This window comes from Brachyistius frenatus, unplaced genomic scaffold, assembly GCF_029030835.1.
Source record: "Brachyistius frenatus isolate BFR_SWC_R1_liver_20210118 unplaced genomic scaffold, ASM2903083v1 Contig_99, whole genome shotgun sequence".
NCBI lineage: Eukaryota > Metazoa > Chordata > Actinopteri > Embiotocidae > Brachyistius > Brachyistius frenatus.
Genome location: NW_027210698.1, coordinates 1490068 through 1509410, shown reverse-complemented (window position 1 = coordinate 1509410; position 19343 = coordinate 1490068). Strand labels below are relative to the sequence as shown.

The window sequence follows — 19343 nt, the reverse complement described above, 5'->3', positions numbered from 1 at the left end:
TTATAATGGGCTATTTTAAAGAGACGTTCTTTATGCACAAACTTACATTTAATGACAAAAACATTGTCCTTTAACACTGAAGTAAAACTTATAATGATGAGTTATACAAACACGTTTAAGTACATGTACAATTAATGTGTATTATCAAGGTAAGGCGTCTGTTAAATTTTTAGATTTTCTTAACGATCATCTGTGATTTAAAAAAAGGATTACATGATCAGGCTCCTGCGGGACAAAGTGTTGTTGTGTCGCCCCCTCTCACCTCGATGCTCTCACCACTGCAGCAGCGTGGACCCAGGTTAAACCAAAAGGGGTGTTTATTTTGAAATTGCAGCACCTGACTATGAAACAATCAATTGAAAACACTTCATCGCCATTTTCTATCATTTATTTGCATTTGTTCTTTTTCATTTATATTTCGCAGTTGTCTCTTTTACCTACACTTGTGGAGAAGTTATGCTAAAAAGTGCCGTCTTTTCTTATGAACTTACTAACACAGGCGTTGGAGGACATATTCTGTACATTCAGCTGCTTATGTTACAAATCATTATCCAGTTACATACAATTATGTACATAAGTTTCACATTGAATCACACACTACAAATATACATCTTATAACAAGGCCACCATGGTGTTTTGTTTCTGCGTCAGTGCTTCTGGTGTCTCTGCAGCTCCTCGTCCACGATGCTTTTTGGCCATGTAACAAAAGTTAATCAGAGTTTGCTTTTTGGGTTGAGCAGTTCCTCCAGAGCGTCCAGGTTCTCCCCCTCTGGAGCCTCAGGCCAGGTCCTGTGGTCTGGAGACAAACGCACATTAAAACACACAAGAATTGAATAGCGTGTATCTAATTCATACTGTAAAGACTGAAGTGCCCCTGTGTTAGCGAGGGGGACGTACCAGGTATCTCCCACATGGAGTGGTACAGACTTTGTCCTGCATCGACTCTCAGTGTGGCTCCAGAGATGTAGGAGGAAGCAGGAGAGAGCAGGAAACACACTGCTGACGAGATCTGAACAAAGAAACACACACATAAAATAAAAGGCACATTCTCTGTAAATGCCGTTTAATATCACCACATTAAGTAGGAAAGAAAACGTCCTTTTAACCAGAAAAACCTCTGACTGCAGGATGGAAAACCTCCCTTACAACGGAAAGAAACCGCTGGCAGCAGGAAGGTAAAACTCCCGTTTAACAAGAAGAAAACTTCCAACAGCAGGAAGGAAAAAAAAACTTCCTTTTAACGGGAAGAAAACCTTTCAAAAGAAACCAGACTAAGAGTTTGGACTTTGACTGTTTGGGGTTTGGGGAGAGCAGAGAGAAAAAAGAACAGCATAGAGATAAAATACAATAAATACAATACAAAAAAACGTTGGTTAGCTTGGTGGGGCCAGTAACTATTTACAATGAGAAGAGTAATATTAGTGCGATCAAATATTCGTCTCTGCCTTTGCCGGGTGCTGCTAACCAGGTACAAACCTCTTCTGGCACTCCCAGTCTCTTTGCAGGACTGAATGGAACAGACATCTTGAAAAGGTGCGGTCCGAGCTCCTTATAGTTCTCCATGGCAGTCTTGGAAAAGATTGTTCCCTGCAACCAACCAAACACACACATTTCTAATTAACGCATGACGGAAAACCTCCGCAGCTGATTGACTGGTGACGTGTACATACAGGTGCAACAGCGTTGACTCGGACTCCTGAGGCTGCCCACTCGATGGCCAGAGTCTTGGTTAAGTTATCCACTGCTGCCCGGGCTGCTCCTGTGTGGCTGTCGGGAAGAGAAGACGCAGCGTTGCAGTAAAATGTGCGCAGCTTTGTAGACGAACCAGGAAAGAGGCAGCTCTTACGCCATGCCGGGGAAGCCTTTCCACATGTCGGCAATGATGTTGACGATAACTCCTCCATGCTGCTTCATCCACGCAGTGTAGACTGAGGAGGAAACAGCAGCAGTCACACTTTAAAATCTTGATCACACACACACACACACACACACACACACACACACACACACACACACACACACACACACACACACACACACACACACACACACACAGACGTACCCTCCTTGCAGCAGTGGAAGGTTCCGGTCAGGTTGGTGTCGATCACGGCCTTCCAGCCTTTGGAGGATATGTTGTCCGCAGGGCTGCTGAACTGACCTCCTCCGTTGTTCACCAGGAAGTCTATCCGGCCATGTTTCTCCAGCACCGACGCCACGAGAGCTTTCACCTGCCGCACAGGGAATCCAAACACGATCAAATCAGGCCGCTGTGCATCGACAACGGGAACATGCGGCCGATCGATCCCGAGGCGCAGCGTGAGCTCACCTCGTCCTCGCTGCGGATGTTGCACGGTAGAGGAGTGACGCTTGCAGGACTGGACGGAGGGATTTTCTGTCTCATCTCCTGAGCTGCTGCCTCCAGCCTTTCTGCCTTCCTGCTGGAGATCACCACATTGCAGCCTGAAGACAAAATACCAAACCATCGTTGCTCGTCAATATGCACTTGAATAAATTCCAGTCATTTTTTTTAAAAAAAATTTTTTTTTTAAAGTTGCACTTTCAACGAGGTCCTCGTCCACGGATCCCGCTGTCACTCAAACAGTGACGCAGTGAGGAGACACTGACGTACTCACACCTTGAAGTTCATCTTGTGTAGTTTTACTTGTTTCTTTTTCAAACATTCACACTCTCCTGTTCAATCTGGAGCCATTTGACCACAGACCTTAAATTTGTTAATAATATTTGCATCTGTTGTCACAGCAACATGAAGCTGTCAGCTCACAGTTTTATAGTCTTTACATGCATGTCTATAATTTTATTTCTGATCATCTGCATCCGGTCTCTGCTTTGTTTTGTTTTTTTGCTCCATGTTCGGTGTTGTGCACACGATAATACTAATTAAATAGGCTGAAAGACTGATTACAAGATTAAGGACATGTGTGACACTAATTATTAAAAAAAAACAGTTAGTTTGAAATATTATAACGCTGATATTTCTAATCTTTAGGGATACTCACAAATGTGTGAAGCTCTTTTAGAATCATAAGCAATAATTCACTTGTTCCACACTTTCTTTGCTTCTCTCTGACAGGCAGGTTTAAAGGAGAAAACTGTTTAACGTCATCATCCTCGACTGCTTGTACTTTTACTAAAGCAGGATTATTCATGCAGGACTTTTACTCGCAATAAGAGTATTTTTACATTGCTGCGTTGATATTTTTACACGAGTAAAGGATCTGAATACTTTTCACACAGTTAAATGTAATTTTGTGATCTATAGAGCAACAGCTGTTGATCATCATATTATTATTTGATATAAGTATTAAACATCAGCTCCAGAATAAAGCTGAAACTTATTATGAGTTTCACTGAATTTCCTTGTGAAGCAACAGTTACGACCACCACATACTTCTAGCTGTTACTGAACATTGTGCCTTCAGTTTTAATAATGAGGTCCGACAGTGAAGGCTTGTATCTGTGTCGAAGTCCACTTCAAACAGTCAGCGCTATCAAAACAACAACAACAACCCCCCCCCCCCCCCTCCTCTCCCGCCGCCCCTCACCCAGCTCCAGCAGCTCGGTGGAGATGGCTTTACCGATCCCGGTCCCTCCGCCCGTCACTACGGCCACTTTGTGGTTGAACAAGCCCGGTCTGAACACACTGGACGCCGCCATGCTTTGCTTCCTGCAGAGTCCCGCACCGTTTACGTGCAGTGTGTGTTGGTGACGCAGCGTGCACAGCGCCCTCTTCTGGAGCTCCCGCCGCAGTGCGCGTTTGTTGTTGCAGCACTGCCATCTGCAGGAACTGTTCCCTTCTAGTTTCTGCTCTCAATATCACGATCAGCTTTATTGGCCAGGTATGTCTACACACACACACACACACACACACACACACACACACACACACACACACACACACACACACACACACACACACACACACACACACACACACACACACACACACACACACACACACACACACACACACACACACACACACACACACACACACACACACACACACACACACACACACACACACGAGGAATTTGACTCCGGTTGTAACTTGTTCTCTCCGTGCAAAAAAAACCAAACAACTAAAACAGGCAGACATAAATCGACATATATACAGCTAGGAAAGAAAGAAACAAATATATACATACATACACCTAAAATACACATAAACTATACTTCCTAATACACTAAATACGGTATAAATATAGTCAAGTTTAATGTTTTATTAGCTAAATTATGGACGCTTCAAATTAAATCTAAGTAATCCTATACTGTATTCTAAATTATAAAGGGCTTTATATGTCAATCTCAAAAACAAGGACATTCTCCTCTTTTTATGACACCGAATTGTTCAGGAGGTAAACAGCTGTTTCAGTAAGTGATAAATTGCATGCTTAATTTCAGAACCAAAAAGCTTTTTTTTCTTACTTTATTAGTATTATTTAGGGTGTAAAACTCCTGCAGTCTTTAAATTGGTTTCTCCTGTTTATTTTCCTGCAATCCTGCATTTTCTAGGTGTTCCTATTTGTATGTATATCTACAGCAGATGAAACTGATTTGAAATACATATTCATACAGTAATGTTAGACTCTAACCGAGCCAGTTGTTTCCCTGCTCTGATCATTTTAACATGAAAAACACTTTACAAAACATGCAGTTCCCTTGTAGCATTAGTACTATAAACCATCTTCATGTCACATTGTCTGCTCACCACAGAAGACATTAACACTGTGACAATTATCTGCTGTGAAAAATTATACTAAAAAATACACATATGCATAAATGACTAATTTGAATTAAGAAGCCTGTGATGGCTTGTTGAACTTCTCAAGAATGAATCATTCTCCTCTGGTTGAAGCAACTTGTTTTAGATGCTTGAAAAATGTAAGTTCACAGATGCGGAGCAACATATTTCTAACACGATTACTTTATTGTTAGTGTGAATATCCATAAATCTGCCAAAAACACTGCAGTCCAGGAGAACTCCTTTCATTATGTCTTGTCACTTTAAACCCAGCACTGCCCTTAATGGTAAAACGTCACAGCGGACTGAGCTCCAGCGAAGCTTCTTGTAGCTTTCATTGTGCTGCTTCGGAAACAAAAGACAAACAAAAACTCCGCTCCAGACCGCTTTATTTTTTGAATGTTGAGGCCAATGTCCAGTTTGGTTAAACTATACAAAACAAAGTCCCAAATCCACCAGTGATCTTGGCGCACCGGCTTACTGGTCCTTCAACTCCTTCAGCCTCCTGATCGCAGACTTGACTGTGACAGCGGATGTTGTGCTGCAAGGGAAGAGAAACATCATGAATAACAGCCAACAAAATGAGTTCCTGAATAATCTGAAGGGGGAATTCAAACACGTAGCAGCTGGATCATGTTTTACATCAACTAAAACCAGCCTCAACAACTGAGAACGGGGGAGAAGGTTTTATCTCAATGCTCTGAGTGGGTTGATCACATTATTGAGAGGTTAGTTAAACACAATGTTAATCACTGCACTGACAGGCTCCAGTCTGGCAGAGAGAGAGAGATTTGTTGGTGTAACGAACTTCTATAAACGGGATCAATTACTAATATAAATGATAATCACACTAGTTCTTAAGAGGAAGCCGATAATTTAGTGCACCAACTCAGCGGGGACAATTACTGAAATTTAGATACGTGACGACTGCAAGCGGTGAGCTCAAATCAAAAAGAGCCAAAAACACAGCCCTCAAACCAAAAGTATATATTAAAATACCCACTGTGATGATTTCAATCTGGGTGACAGATGAAAGCTGAAGACAAGAAAAAAAGAAACCTACTTGTAAGTCCAAGCACCTCCAGCCACGGTCTTCCTGCAGGACCCACAGTGCCAGATACCAACAGCCCTCCTCTTCATCTTGGTCTGTCCAGACAAATGTAGGTCATTAGAAAGGATCATCCTCACATCACATCTGTGTACTTAAATCCAGGGTGGGCAGCTTGGGTTTTTTTTGGCATCTTTGGGCAAAAACTCCACAACAAGACTTCTGCACATTTTAATTCAAGTTGTCTTGAGATAAAACTTCTGCAGCTCCTCTGGTCTCCGTATTCAGGCTTCAGAAAATACAGCATTTGATAAAGACTCTTATGGCTCATTTAAAAAAAAGAGAGAGCTCCTATTGGCTCTTCCTCAAAAGGAGCCGCTCCTGAACATCTTGAGATGTCACATCTGATTCTGTTGCAGAAAATTATTTTATTTTCGTTGCATTTTCCACAACAACAACAACAACAACAACAACCAGGTGATCCTGGAGTCCACTACACACAAGCTTCCTGCGAGAAGCTCGTGTTAGTAACGTGGCGCTCCCTCCAGTCGTCCTTACCTTGCCACAGAAGGAACAGGTGTATTTAGCATGCTGGGAGATTTCAATCTTCTTCACCATCTTCCTCAGCGACGCGCCGTAACGCGTGCCGTATTTCCCAACGATCCCCACCTTCTTGGTGCGCTTGGCCTGCGAACAACAACCAGGGAGCGTTAGTACGGATCGGTGAACCTCGTCACGACGCTTTAATTAAACAAAAAGAGACTTTAAATCAAGAGCGGGATTGTAAATGTAGGCTTTAACGCCTCACGTTAAAAAGCTAACGTGGCTAAACCCGCCCGGTACTCGGGTGAACGCTGCAAAGGTGGCCGCCATTACGGTCTCAATGTGAATTGAAAACATCGTTTTAGCTGTCGATTTAATCACCAATCTAACAGAACTAAAGCTTGGGTCGGACAATCATGGTCGCTGAGAAGCCTCCGAATATGTAAGTATATCCCTTATAGCCCAGAAAACGTTAGATTGACACGGATTGTGAACGGGACGGGCTTCGCTCACCATCTTTTCAGTGAAGACGTAGGTCCAAAGAGGGATTGCTCAACGCGCAGGCGCGATTTTACCGACTCGATCAAGCTGCATTGTGGGACTTTGAGTTTTCGCAGACTGCGGATATTCTACATAAACATAAAACTATACAAAAAAACAAAAATAAATCGTAAAACATTGTGTGATTTTTTTTTTAATTTTTTTTTTTGGTACAACCGAAAGGCAAAAACAGAACAATAATACAAATACAATAATAAAGGAAGCAAATTAACCCGTAACTAAGGACGCGTGAGTAGATACGCGCATGCGTATTCATGTTGTGGACGACACTATCACAGCTGCTGAGTCGAAATGTTGGTCCACTCAGCCTGTCGCGATGCGGCAGTTTTTGTTCGTGAATATATAATCCAATGAACATATTCTTTCTTTATAAGTAAGTTAGGAGATATGCTATGAAGCTAACACGGAAGCTGGTTCTCGCGAAGGCGAAGGCCTCCGACTTGGAAAGCGTGAAGAAACTGAACTGCTGGTAAGTGCCCAAGTGTTAGCATGCTGGTAGTTTTTTTTTTTTTTTTTTTGGTGCCATTATAATCTGTGCAGCGTGTTTGTGATCACGTTACATTTTATTTTTGCAGGGGATGCAGTCTGACTGACGTGAGTAGTGAAACTGCTTTTCATATTTGGTGCAAAGTCACTCTTCATGCTCAAATGTACTTTTTACTATTCCTTTTTTTTAATTTTTTTATTAAAGTTGCATGAATTAATGTGTGGTTCCAGATTTCTATCTTTTCTCAGATGCCCAACATTGAGGTGCTGACGCTGAGGTAGGTCTGCTTAACTCTTCACTGTCTCTCTGATACCGTTACACCTGCAGAGTCACTCAGGAGGAGCCATCGTTCCTGCCATGATGCTTTTCCTCTTCTCTCTCTCTCTCCACAGTGTCAACAGCATCTCGTCTCTCTCTCCTCTGGCTGGCTGTCTGAATCTGAATGAGCTGTACCTGAGGAGGAACATGATCCCTTCGCTCTCTGAGCTCTCTCACCTGCGTCCGTTGACACGACTCAAAGTGCTCTGGCTGGCTGAGAATCCCTGCTGTGGACCCGAGACCAGCCAGTATCGGCTCACCGTGCTGCGATGCCTGCCTCGCCTCCAGAAACTCGATAACCAGGGTGAGCGCGGGATGTCTTTGCGCAGCCGTACGCTCAGCTGTTTAAGAGCTTACTATCGTATCGCAGGATCTTTATCAGCAGGTTGTTTGGCCACTAAACGTATCGGTGCATTTTTATATATGTTCATTCAAAGCACGTTTTTGACCTTGCAAGCAGTTGAGTAATCAGTTGTAACACATCTGAACAGCTCATATGTGTCTTTGTACGATGTTTTGCGAGTACAGTGGTGACAGAGGATGAGATCGCACTGGCTCTCATGGATGGTGAAGAGGTCACCACGCCCCCGGGCAGCAACCGGAACCAGCTTTCCACCAACGGACAGACAGACGCAGAGACGGAGAACGACCCGCTGAACTACAACATGGAGGAGACCAAGTAGGTCCCGTAGACTGAAACACCACTTACAGAAAGCTCGACATGAATTAACTGAAAACAATCTGCCAAATGAATGTGGACAAGAAAATAAAAAAAAGTTTCTTTTAATTTTTGTTTTTAGCAAAATCAGAGAAGAGTTGGGAATGAAGCCTCTTTCCAGAGACAAGTTCTCGTCCCCGTCTTCTCCATCAACCAGAGAAAACATACCATCAATGAGAAAGGTAGCGTCCTTCACTCGTCCCACTGAAACACAAGCTGTTGAATTATACTCCAACCTGGAATATTTGTATTCTTGCCTGCCAATTAATGATAACTAAATCTTTCCAGACACACACTCTGGATGCAGTTCTGCTGCTGCTGAGAGATTTGGATGAAGACGAGCTCCATATTGTTCACACAGCGACGAAGAACAGACTCCAGACGTACACATTAGACTCACAAACGCTTCAAGATTCGCAGCAAACGCAGAAAACCACCGACCTCCAACACTGATCTGTTCATAGCATGCACTCAGGACTCACTTTTTCACCCAAACCTCACAGTCCCCATTTCCACCTTCAGCCTGCAGTATGCTCATCATGTGATGTCATCTCACTGCCCCTTTTTCCTTTTTGTGGTCCAGTTTTCCCCGTGTGGACGAGCACGCCATCATCTCCCTTGCTTTCTTTTTTTGTTTTTTAAGCGCTGCCTGCCTGCCTCCCTCGTAAGAACAAAAGAATGTACGTTTTGCTACACGCAAATATATTTCTGTAATTAAAGCAAATAAACAGCAGTGCATTTTTTCCAAGTGCTGCTTTTAATTACACAGAAGTTAGCTGGAAACATGAACATATCCAAACACAATGCGTGCTGCAGAGCAGTCAAAGCATTACACCAATAATCTGTTTTAATCATTAATTTAATCTGTGCAGCCTCGCTCGTGTCTTGTTAATCAGATGTAACCGGGTCCTTATATCAGTGGCTGATTCTATGAAAATCCGTTCTTAAGTCTTGTCTTCTCAATCACCCTCCTCATTCTCCAGGAAGTCCGTCAACGTGCTCGCATCCACAGCGACGATCAGGTACTCCACTCCGTCTGCACCCTGCAGGATCGAGACAACAGAATAAATGTGAAAAGTGTTGCGCATCAGAGTCTGCAGAGAGTCACTGAATGAGAGCTGTGGGATTCTAAAATGAAACACGAGTCCACCTTGCGTGTCCGTATCAGTTTGTGGTCCCTGAACTCCGTCAGCTGAGTCCTCAGTGTGAGGTCCGAGTTCACCAAGAAGGCCTCTCGACAGCGCTGGTAGAAATCTTGGAATGACAATCCTGCACACGGGACACACAAGTGTTCACAGTCGTACAGCAATACAGTGACATAAAAACTGTTTTAAAGTGTTGAATGTGTGTTTGCACCTGTGTACGAAGGGTTGTCTGTGTTTTCCAGCTGGAATTTCACCAGCAGTTTGAAGATTCCTCTGCAAAGAAAAACAAAGCCGTTAACAAGTTATGGACTCGGACAGATTTGACGTCGAATGACATGGAGGTGGACGTTTCACCTTGCGTTGGGCGTCAGGCTGCGGAGCACGTGTGTGAGGGACGACAGGGCGAGAGCGCCGGTCTGCTGCACCAGGAGAGAGTTCTCGTACGACGTCTCCTCGCCGTAGTGCTGGAACGTCACACACTCCCACCACAGCCAGTTAAACTGGCTCTGCTTGAACTGGTCCCACACTGGGAACACGCAGCAAGGATTCAGCAACAAAAAACACACTTCGGTCTGACTAACACTCCAGAAGAGATGCTCAGTAAACACACACCAGAGGAGCGTTGATGTGGTCTAAAGAGGCCACCAGGTGCAGGTTGGGTAGGGACGCCAGCTGCCCCAGTGCACTCTGGGTCTTTTCTCCTCGCAGCATTGGTCCGTCGATATTATGGATGAGCAAGTACACATGGAGATCTGGGCCTGCGAGGACATTTTATTAATGTAGAACAAACAGAATCCAAACAAGAGGTCAAGACAGAAACGATCCACAGACGCACTCACTGTCTTTGAGGGTCTGAGAGATGAACTGGATCTGGTCTGAGGGTGTCCGGAAACTTCCCTGGTGCTCGAGAACCTCACACGTCAGAGCATTTAATATCTGGAAGATAAACACAGTGTGTTCATGGATATAACTGACTTTGGTTGTTGTTTTCTTTGCAATTGGTGAAGGGGGTCGTTTAAAATTTGTGTTCTCCTTCGCTCCCATTTTGGTCACAGTTTCTGATATAAGCTGTTCCTATAATAAAGAATGTTTACTTCAAGTGTGTATTTGTGAATACTGACTGATTTCAGAGTGATGGAAGGGAAAAATCCATTGACCACGAGGTGGATTTCTTGAGACAAATGGGACACCCGGAAGTCCTCCAGCAAAGCTTTTTTGCTGCCCAAACCGTAGACGAGCACGCTGAACCCCAACCTGCACACAAACAACCACAGACACTCTTTTATGTTGTTTAAATACTGACAAAATGAGTGCAATTAAGTGCAACCCAACTTACTGTAACTGTAAGATCCATTTGCTAAAGTGCTTTTGGTGTTTGTTGTGCAGCTGCTGGATCTCTTCAGAGTAACAGGACGGTTTTCCTTCTAAAAGTCGGACCAGCGTCTCCTGCAAAGACAAAATAAAGACAAATTGAGCCCGAGCATCAGGAGCCCTTTTACTACACTTATAATACTGGCTGTTATAAACTGACCCTGTCCAGTTTAGGTGTGTGTAAACGCCCGAGGGTGCGGTCTGACGTCAACACTTTGGAGCTGCCGTGAGCCTCGAAGTACTCCTCGATCATGCTGGGCTGGTTTGGAGGTTTAGCTGTGCTCTTGCTCCTCTTGGTGGGGGTCTTGTTGAGAGCGGCAGATAAACCTTGACTGGGAGTTCGTGGGTTCTTCAAGTTGTCCTCGTCCTCTTTCTGCTCTTCCTCCAGCCCATCTTCATCATCCTCCGACCCAGAGTCAGAGGGTGACAGCTCGCTGTCGCTGTCTGACCGCAGGCTCGGAGCTGGAAGTGTCAAACATGTTTAAGATTGTAGTGAATTTACATTGTTTACTTCTGTGAAGCTGCTGTGATTATTACGTGTCAGATTCACCTGCCATTCTCTTCCTGAGTCTGTGTGGTGTTGTGGAGACAAACTGGACCTTTTTGCTCTGTCATTAAAAAAAGTAAAAGAAGTTCAATAGACACAACTTAACTCACTGATTATACAGCAAAAAATTTTTTTTTTTTAAATACAAAGGTTTTCATCATCAGAAGCTGCTCGCTCTGAACTTTATGTAAGAAGTTAAACAGTTTTGGTGGTCTCACCCTCTGTGGTGTCCTGCTTTCACCTCTTTGGTCTGTACAGAGAGGGAGAGAGAATAAAATTGTGTTACGAAAATGTATGCAGCATATAATAAGAACAAAAAAGGTAGGGAAGGTTTTCTGTACTCACTGCGGCCTGTTCGAGTGGGAGTTGAGGGTTCGACGTTCGGGGTCGCGCTGAAGTTCACACTTTTCCCGGGAGTCCGAGCCAACTCGCTTGCTGTGTAGAGAAACACATAAAACGTGTAACACTACATTAACAATCATCTGACAAATCTGGCTGAAGCTAATATGCATGAAGGTTTGCGTACGCATGAGAAAAGAGACGGGAGGCTCTCACCTGTCTGGGCCATGTTGTGGCCACGTTTAACCTTCTGGAAAGTGAAGATGGACGATCCAGTCACTCTCAACAAACCGTCTTCATCCTCTGTTAAGCCAAGAAAAACCACTGTAGTGCTGAGGTGGTATTTGGTCAAAAGTCTTGTGCTAATAGATTTGGTCCGCATTACACACCCCAAACTGTATTAATATGATGTTAATATACACTCAGTCAATATGCATGGATCGAAATGAAGTAGACAACATCTTAAAATCTCACTTAGTATAATACAATGCCCAAAACGCCAGCCTACAAAATAACTGTAAAATTGAATCAACATCCCTGTATATCAGCATCAACAAAACATCTCAGCCTTCATGAATGGTTTTATGGGGCTGCCGTCTTGTCCGCCCCCGCCCATTTCCAGCCTGCGAGTTCGTTATTAAGCATCTCCCTGTGTTTTAACCCAGGTCCTATGTGAACTGTCATAAGCAGGATCTAACCCGTGTTGAACAGCTTGGTTTGAGTTGACAAATAACCTGAGGTGACAGGTCTGAAAGAGGTGTTAGACTAACGGTCTAGAAGGCGGCGTGGTGTTGTTTTGCCTTAGTTGGCCGGTGGTTGAAGTCTGAATGGTGATACAGTCAATACGATTCAGCCTCCAAGCTTACACAGAGCTGGAGAACAAACTGGACTGGTTGACTGATGTTCAGTGTCTCCATCACTCACCTTCTGTATTGTCTGTTCCTAAAGCCTGGATATAGTGCTGCTCATCGAGGAGCACATTTTCACCCCCATCATGCTCGGCCTCCTCTCTGCCTCCCCGTCGTCCGGCCGGGCTCTTAAAGGTCACCATCTTCTGCACAGACCCGCCGCTGCTCTGCACACCTGATACAGCTGCAACATCCACAGGCAAGACACGTCACGCACCTTCTCATGAACCAGCGCGTTTCGGCGGAAGTAAATCATCCATACCCTCCTGTTTGTCCACGATGTGCTCCAGAACATCTCCATCCCCGATGAACTTCACCTCCAACACACTCATGACTAAACACAAACAAACACAACACGGTGTGACGGCCTGACTGTAATCTGTAAGAACAGGAGAGAAACCCTGCGGACAGTCAGCAGCAGCACACAGCGAAGGAAAGCGGCACGACAAGGAAATGCGTCTAAACTGGAAGAACTTACTTGTTTAGTGTTGGCCGACGAAAATGTAAACAAAACTTATACGAACTGAGAGTTCAGCAGCGTGGTAGACGCACACAAATTTCCGCGCCATCCTGCTGAAGTATTTAAACCACGTGACCAGTGAAAGGTCAGACGGCGGCCAATTGAAACGCTGCCTTCAGTAAGAACCACATTTCCCATGATGCACTTCACACCATAGTTTGAAATCAATGTCAGAAACTACTTGGTGCTTGGGTTTGTTAGTGGGGACTAATAGTAATTGTATTTGGCCTGAAAAAAACCTAATATATTTGTACTGGTGACCACAAAATCAGTTGATATTTATCAAAGATCATTTATTATCAGTGGAATGAGAAACCCATTGCTCGTCGCTTCATCCATTTTCTTTCTTATGTTCATTTTACAATTACCAGCACATTTTGCTCTAAAGTCAAACTGTGCATTATCCATCTTTCTCTTTTACAGTGATTTCATTTAGTTGATCTCCTGCCTGAACTGTACACATAGAAAACAAAAAAAGTGACAACAATGTGCAAAATAAAGAAAAGAATAAAGAGAAATGCACATTAGTGAGAAAGTTTCTGTCAAAATATATAGAATATGTGCATGTCTAAAATTTATGTTGTTTTCATGGTCCTAACTAAAACTCCCGGAGAGTGGATCATCATTAATTAGTCTTTATTCACAATCTAAATACAGTAATTGCCAAACTGTAGCACATATAGTACATTAAATAAGTGTTGACATCCAGTGAGCGTCTGTACATTAATAGCAACCTACTAGTATTTATTGTTGATGTCATCCCAGCCCACTGACGCCGTTTTAAATTTAGGTTCTGCTTTTCAAAACTCTGTAAAATGACCTTATTAAAAAAAAAAAAATGAAGAGAAGACAACGTAATCTGAACACTTTCATTTATTTAGACATTAAACAGCTGTCCTGTGTTTACTTTTTATGAAATTTTTCTTGTCACTTCAAAACATTCAGGGAACAAGTTTGCTAATACTTAATTCTGTGTTTTTTTTTATCAGGTGGTACTGAAATAAGTCTACATAATTTGCAATGATATTAAGCACTTAAAAAAATCAACTACAGTTGTCATGAGTTACTCCAAGAAGTCTCTCTTCTAGTGTTCATTTACTGTAGCTATCCTTACAAGGTCATGTATATATGAACAGTGGTTCCAGCTGTTCACCATCCGCGAGTGGGTGTCCACTTCCCCAGCAGACGACCCTCAGAGTGTACGTGATACACAGGATGCATCATCGCTGTTGCACACGACTGCAGAAATCAGAAAAGAGATAGTTAGCGTCAGACAACAGGACAGTGGCTCAGTAAATCTGATACATCAGCTCCACATTAAACAGCACTAACATGGTAAGGGATGAGTTTGAGCAGAGAGCCCAGGGGGTATTTGCTGTAGTCCAGCGGTCCTGACATGGGCTCCACTCGTCCATGCTCCTGAGTCATAGACAACAACCTGGAGGGAAACATCTCTCATCAGAACGTCAGTCACACTTCAGCTCAGTATTGAGATTAGAGAAGCGAGTAGGCAGCAGTACTTGAGGTCCAGATGCCCTTCGATTATGGCGTATCCAGTGGGAAGTTTTCCAGCTCCGTCCAAACTGAGTGTTGTGAGCAGCAGCAGGAGAAAACTTCAGTGTCAGTGTTAAATTACACGCTTCAACCAACACAGAGCTAAGTTAATGTAGTGGTGAGTACATGGGGTGCGGTATTAGACCCCGTTGTTATAGATACTGTTGATTTAGTCAGGCTAAAACAGTTCAACTTTCTCCTCTGCAAATAAAAAAAACGATAGCGATAAAGGTACCTGAGTCCAGTCCATCCACAGTCGATCAGGAGCTGGTTCCTGTGAGGACAGTGTCCGATGACTCTGGTCAAAACCCTCACAGCCACGTCCTCCAAACAGCATGAGCCAATCACAGACTGCTGTGCGTCTAAAACCCACAAAAACACATTAACAAGTAATAATTGGTGAATTCGTTTTTCATAATTGTAATCTTTATTAATCTACATTCACACACCATAGAAGGTGTAATTTCCAGGATGCACCTCGCTCAGCTCTGCCATGTCTTTGACTGGATGACTACAGGAAGGGGTGGAGCCAATGCTGGACTTACAGGTGATGCCAGCAGCCTTCAGCCTGACAGAAAAATAAACAGAGAAGTTTACAGAGCCATTCTTTCAAAAGTGCATTTAATAAAACATAAATCTGGCTACCGCTCACTTTTTACACATGCAGTGATGTAACAACCACCATTAAGGTAATACAGCTTTAACCTGGAGTCAATTGAGGACAGTGCAACAAGCTGCAAACACAACACTGCTATGTAATTATGTCAAAAAAGGTAAAAGGACAAACATGTTAGCTAAAAATTTGAATTAATTTTGAGTTTGCATGCTGTATGTTGGATTTATCAGAGCTTACGTGCTGAAAAACAACTGCCTGCTTCTTCTGTAAATGGTGCTGATGAGCGTTGAAAGTAAATTAAAAAGGTAAAGTTGTGGGCTTTAAAACCAAAACAATTAGCTACAAGATGCTAAAATACACTGTCGAGCTGAAGTGATAAATCTCAGAGTTACTACTAGCTACTGTGAGTGAGACCTTTCACAATATGTGTAGTCATTAAATACATGTTAATATGAAATGATCAATTCGCGACACCTTACTTTATTAATGCTGCATTTGGAAAATAGACACATTAAACACATTAAAAGGTGTCAGAGGTCCTTTTTTAAGCACTTCACTCTCCTTTCTTCTAAAATCCTCACTTTACGATATAATACTCGAGTGAAACAATGAAACCCAAACATGTAAGGACGGATAGATAACTGCACTTCCTCATAAATAAAGAGTACTGAGGTACAGTAACAATCCATGTGTTGTAAAGAACAGTCCTTAGCCAGTCTCTGTGGCAGGTTACGTATGACATGAGCCTCTACATGCACTTTTTCTCCTACTTTTCCATAAACTGCAGAGTCAAGTTGGTGGTTTCCTGGGCAGCAGCCTGTATCTGCTCCACTCCCCTGCAGTTATAGGTGTTCCCACAGTGGGCGTACACTCCCGTTAGCTCCACCCCCTCCGTCGTAGCGATGGCTTGAGCCAATCTGAGCGCCTCGGGCTCCGAGTGCAGGACGCCAGCTATGGCGAAACAGCAAACACATAATCAACGGTTGCAGCTCAGAAGCCGAGTTGTTTGGTTTCTGGGTGTTTACCTCTCCCATTGCCGCAGTCGAGTTTCAGCCAGACGTGCCACAGCTGACCGTCTCTCAGCGGCCTTTTTCTGAGCTGCTCCAGAGCATCAGGATGATCCAATAAAACTTGGAAGAGGTGCAGTCTCTCTGACAGGGCTGCACAACGCTCTACCTAAACAGACAAACATAGACATGCATTAGAAACAGAGGTCCGAGTATTAAGATCCTTCACTAATGTAAAAGTACGAGTAGAGCAATGTAAAATACTCCAATGCAAAGAAAGTCCTGCAAGAAAAATCCTACTTAAGTAAAAGTAAAGAAGTATTAGCAGCAAAATGTATTAAAGTAAATTTCCCTGTTTTGTCCCTTCGACATATATTATTGTATATGACATCATTAGATTATTAATAGTGAAGCATACATGTGTAAGCAGCATGTAACCATTGTAGCTGCTGCAGGTGGAGCCAGTTCGAACTACTTTATACAGTTTTATTTGCAGGGAAGCAGATACATGTCAAAAAAGGAAATTCTAATTTCCTCTAATCTTTGATTTTTTTTTTGTTGAGATTATTTGAGCATGTTGAAATGAAAATCACTATCTGGTGGGGCTGTTAAAACCTCACACATTTGTAACATGACCCCCGACTACACAGATTTTTTGGGGGGGGTAAAAATTCAGAAGCCAAAAAGGTTGGAAACCACTGGTATAATGTGAGACATGTTGTATTTTGAGAGCTTATCCAGTGTGTCGAATCTGAAAATAAATTAAAACTGTCAAATAAATGCAGTGAAATAGAAAGAACATTTTTCCCTCTGAAGTGGGGGAGTGGAAGTATAAACTTGCATAAAATCAAAATAAAATACACTCATCCCAACACTGTGCTAGAGCACCGTATTTGAGTAAATGCACTTTAATTTCTTTCCGCCACTTATTCCTGATGATTAGTATTTAGAGTATGGCTGAGACATAAAGAACTAACATATAAAAGTGATGAGAAATGATGTGAAACTAATGATATACTACAGCAGCCAATTTATATGTAATACCAGTAACAGCACAGGTGTATTCAATGATGTTAACGATAAGTCATTCTCTATACATCTGGCTACACTACATACAACAGTGCTGTCACTAATTAGTAGCTGCATTGGTTTAATTAGTTCCACCTGCGTAAGTCCTTCTATGACCGGCAATGTCTGCTGTGAAAAGTCAAGCTGTTTTTCAAATGAATGTTACTTTCTTATGATATGATGTGCGTCCTACACACAGTACTAGTTGTGATCCAGTACTGTTTGCGTGTGGGCTACAGTATGAGCTGAGACAACCTTATCAAAGGGAAGACAGTATGCATAGAGGATGTCATCAAATCCATGGTCGGCATAGAAACAGGCCTCTGCCAGAGTGGAAACCACAATGCACCTCCGTGATCCGCCCGTCATTATGTCAGCACACTCACTAGAGACATAGACAGATACAGACCTTAACAGCATATACATACAGTATGGCTGACCTGTATGTTTGTACTGTGTGAGTGTGTGTGTGCGCTTGAGTGTGTGTATCCATACATGGTTTTGTGGGTCTTCATGTGTGGCCGAAGCTGGACTCCCAGTTTCTGGCAGCGTTCGATCATCTTCTGGGCATTTCTCTTTACTTTGTCCACGTCCACCACCAGAGCTGGGGTGCACAGCGCTGAGAGGGGCTCTCTTTCCATACTGACACACACACACACACACACACACACACACACACACACACACACACACACACACACACACACACACACACACTTTTCATCTTCTCATGCAATTAAATTATTGTGCATGACTGGCTCAACTCGCAACCAAATCCAACAGTGACACTTCTTATGACAAACAACCTGCAACCATCCAATTAGATTTTATAGGCTACCCACATAAATCAGCACACAAATCACTACTTTTTTTTCTTTTTTTTGTGTTTTTTTTTTTTTGCAATTTTAGGTTGTGCAATATAGAGACCTTTGAACTTTATAAACTAAACACCAACATGTTTAGTTTAATCTATTCTAAATTTCTACTGGAAAGCCCCATAATGAAATCATTTTTATTTTTTAAAGCAGTTCAGTAACTAAACTTTTTTTCATGATACAGATCAGTTTATTTGTCCTGCACAACAGATTTAACCGTATTTTCACTGCAAACAGTAGCCTGGTTAAATACCAGTAGCCTACATTAAAATGCATTTGAGCACGCAAACCGTAGAAGATACAGACACGTGGAGCATAATACAGTCTATGAGCTACTGATACTTTACCTTCTGGAAGCAGCGATTCTGCTTTCGCCGAAATATATGGGCCGCTGCAATATAAGGGTGAATGTTATGATCACATTGCTACGGTGTCCTGGAGTGGTCAAACCTCCTCACCGGAACATGCATTGAAGTGTGTTTCCCGGTTTTTCCTCCGTTTCCACATGAAGGAATCAATAATAAAGATTTATTTTCTGATTTGTTGATAGACTTATATCCAAACTTAATTATCCAGATTTGAAGGTCCCTAATACAGCCTGAAAACTTAGCTAGCCATAAAATGCCTGAACTGCATTGGAGGTATAGAAAAAAAAAATCTGCATAGCTGCAGATAGTTATTGCCACAATAATTACAAAATGAACAGATATATAATCAGATAATAGCTCAGTCCTTTTACAGCTAGTTTTATTGGTTTGCATGATTCTGTCCAGCAGAGGGAGACAAGCTGACGTCCACTTGAATAACATCTAACTTCTCTTTTCGGACCAAATTGGTTCCAGATGTTTATGCTGGGAATAAAGATTGTACCTCAGCAGTGGGAATTGTGTAATCTTCTGCATGCATTATGTCAGTAAATGACAAAATCAACTTACATTCATATTGTTTTTTTTCGT

The 19343-nt window shown here is 42.7% G+C and overlaps 5 protein-coding genes across 5 annotated transcripts; 1 reads left to right on the top strand and 4 right to left on the bottom strand.

Annotated features, from left to right (window-relative positions):
* Positions 1-372: 372 nt before the first annotated feature.
* pecr (peroxisomal trans-2-enoyl-CoA reductase) lies at positions 373-3714 on the bottom strand. The gene is made up of 8 exons (XM_069711381.1): positions 3564-3714; positions 2327-2460; positions 2063-2228; positions 1847-1928; positions 1671-1767; positions 1477-1587; positions 898-1009; positions 373-796 (listed from the first exon to the last, which is right to left on the bottom strand). The coding sequence occupies exons 1-8, from the start codon at positions 3673-3675 to the stop codon at positions 714-716; spliced, it is 897 nt and encodes a 298-aa protein (XP_069567482.1). The 5' UTR covers positions 3676-3714; the 3' UTR covers positions 373-713.
* A 1420-nt stretch (positions 3715-5134) lies between these two features.
* Positions 5135-6931, bottom strand: rpl37a (ribosomal protein L37a). Its single transcript, XM_069711384.1, has 4 exons — positions 6867-6931; positions 6369-6497; positions 5826-5908; positions 5135-5303 (listed from the first exon to the last, which is right to left on the bottom strand). The coding sequence occupies exons 1-4, from the start codon at positions 6867-6869 to the stop codon at positions 5240-5242; spliced, it is 279 nt and encodes a 92-aa protein (XP_069567485.1). The 5' UTR covers positions 6870-6931; the 3' UTR covers positions 5135-5239.
* Positions 6932-7103: 172 nt separating this feature from the next.
* On the top strand, positions 7104-9179 carry cfap410 (cilia and flagella associated protein 410). Its single transcript, XM_069711375.1, has 7 exons — positions 7104-7383; positions 7490-7508; positions 7632-7678; positions 7794-8023; positions 8248-8398; positions 8520-8619; positions 8726-9179. The coding sequence occupies exons 1-7, from the start codon at positions 7307-7309 to the stop codon at positions 8888-8890; spliced, it is 789 nt and encodes a 262-aa protein (XP_069567476.1). The 5' UTR covers positions 7104-7306; the 3' UTR covers positions 8891-9179.
* On the bottom strand, positions 9172-13311 carry orc2 (origin recognition complex, subunit 2). Its single transcript, XM_069711376.1, has 16 exons — positions 13226-13311; positions 13010-13126; positions 12764-12931; positions 12056-12142; positions 11846-11935; positions 11719-11750; positions 11504-11561; positions 11114-11415; positions 10919-11028; positions 10704-10836; positions 10422-10518; positions 10191-10340; positions 9937-10108; positions 9794-9855; positions 9588-9706; positions 9172-9480 (listed from the first exon to the last, which is right to left on the bottom strand). Exons 2-16 carry the CDS (start codon positions 13077-13079, stop codon positions 9397-9399), a joined length of 1734 nt encoding a protein of 577 aa, XP_069567477.1. The 5' UTR covers positions 13080-13126; positions 13226-13311; the 3' UTR covers positions 9172-9396.
* An 811-nt stretch (positions 13312-14122) lies between these two features.
* Positions 14123-18873, bottom strand: LOC138628383 (D-serine dehydratase). The gene is made up of 10 exons (XM_069711394.1): positions 18735-18873; positions 18008-18154; positions 17768-17897; positions 16463-16613; positions 16208-16388; positions 15271-15389; positions 15057-15183; positions 14788-14850; positions 14600-14705; positions 14123-14506 (listed from the first exon to the last, which is right to left on the bottom strand). Exons 2-10 carry the CDS (start codon positions 18151-18153, stop codon positions 14417-14419), a joined length of 1113 nt encoding a protein of 370 aa, XP_069567495.1. The 5' UTR covers position 18154; positions 18735-18873; the 3' UTR covers positions 14123-14416.
* Between the last annotated feature and the right edge of the window lie 470 nt (positions 18874-19343).

Coding starts and splice junctions, on each gene's coding strand:
- pecr (XM_069711381.1), bottom strand. CDS start 3,675: ATGGCGGCGTCCAGTGTGTTCAGACCGGGCTTGTTCAACCACAAAGTG. Junction 1,929..2,062: donor CTTCCACTGCTGCAAGGAGG/GTACGTCTGTGT, acceptor TTTCCTCCTCAG/TCTACACTGCGTGGATGAAG. Junction 1,010..1,476: donor GACTGGGAGTGCCAGAAGAG/GTTTGTACCTGG, acceptor TTCTTTGTTCAG/ATCTCGTCAGCAGTGTGTTT.
- rpl37a (XM_069711384.1), bottom strand. Junction 5,909..6,368: donor CCTGTTCCTTCTGTGGCAAG/GTAAGGACGACT, acceptor TTGTCTGGACAG/ACCAAGATGAAGAGGAGGGC. Junction 5,304..5,825: donor GGAGGTGCTTGGACTTACAA/GTAGGTTTCTTT, acceptor CTTCCCTTGCAG/CACAACATCCGCTGTCACAG.
- cfap410 (XM_069711375.1), top strand. CDS start 7,307: ATGAAGCTAACACGGAAGCTGGTTCTCGCGAAGGCGAAGGCCTCCGAC. Junction 8,399..8,519: donor TACAACATGGAGGAGACCAA/GTAGGTCCCGTA, acceptor TTTTGTTTTTAG/CAAAATCAGAGAAGAGTTGG. Junction 8,620..8,725: donor ACATACCATCAATGAGAAAG/GTAGCGTCCTTC, acceptor AAATCTTTCCAG/ACACACACTCTGGATGCAGT.
- orc2 (XM_069711376.1), bottom strand. CDS start 13,079: ATGAGTGTGTTGGAGGTGAAGTTCATCGGGGATGGAGATGTTCTGGAG. Junction 11,751..11,845: donor TCCCACTCGAACAGGCCGCA/GTGAGTACAGAA, acceptor CTCTCTGTACAG/ACCAAAGAGGTGAAAGCAGG. Junction 10,519..10,703: donor CTTCCATCACTCTGAAATCA/GTCAGTATTCAC, acceptor TTTATCTTCCAG/ATATTAAATGCTCTGACGTG.
- LOC138628383 (XM_069711394.1), bottom strand. CDS start 18,153: ATGGAAAGAGAGCCCCTCTCAGCGCTGTGCACCCCAGCTCTGGTGGTG. Junction 14,851..15,056: donor TGTGGATGGACTGGACTCAG/GTACCTTTATCG, acceptor CACAACACTCAG/TTTGGACGGAGCTGGAAAAC. Junction 14,706..14,787: donor GAAGGGCATCTGGACCTCAA/GTACTGCTGCCT, acceptor GTTTCCCTCCAG/GTTGTTGTCTATGACTCAGG.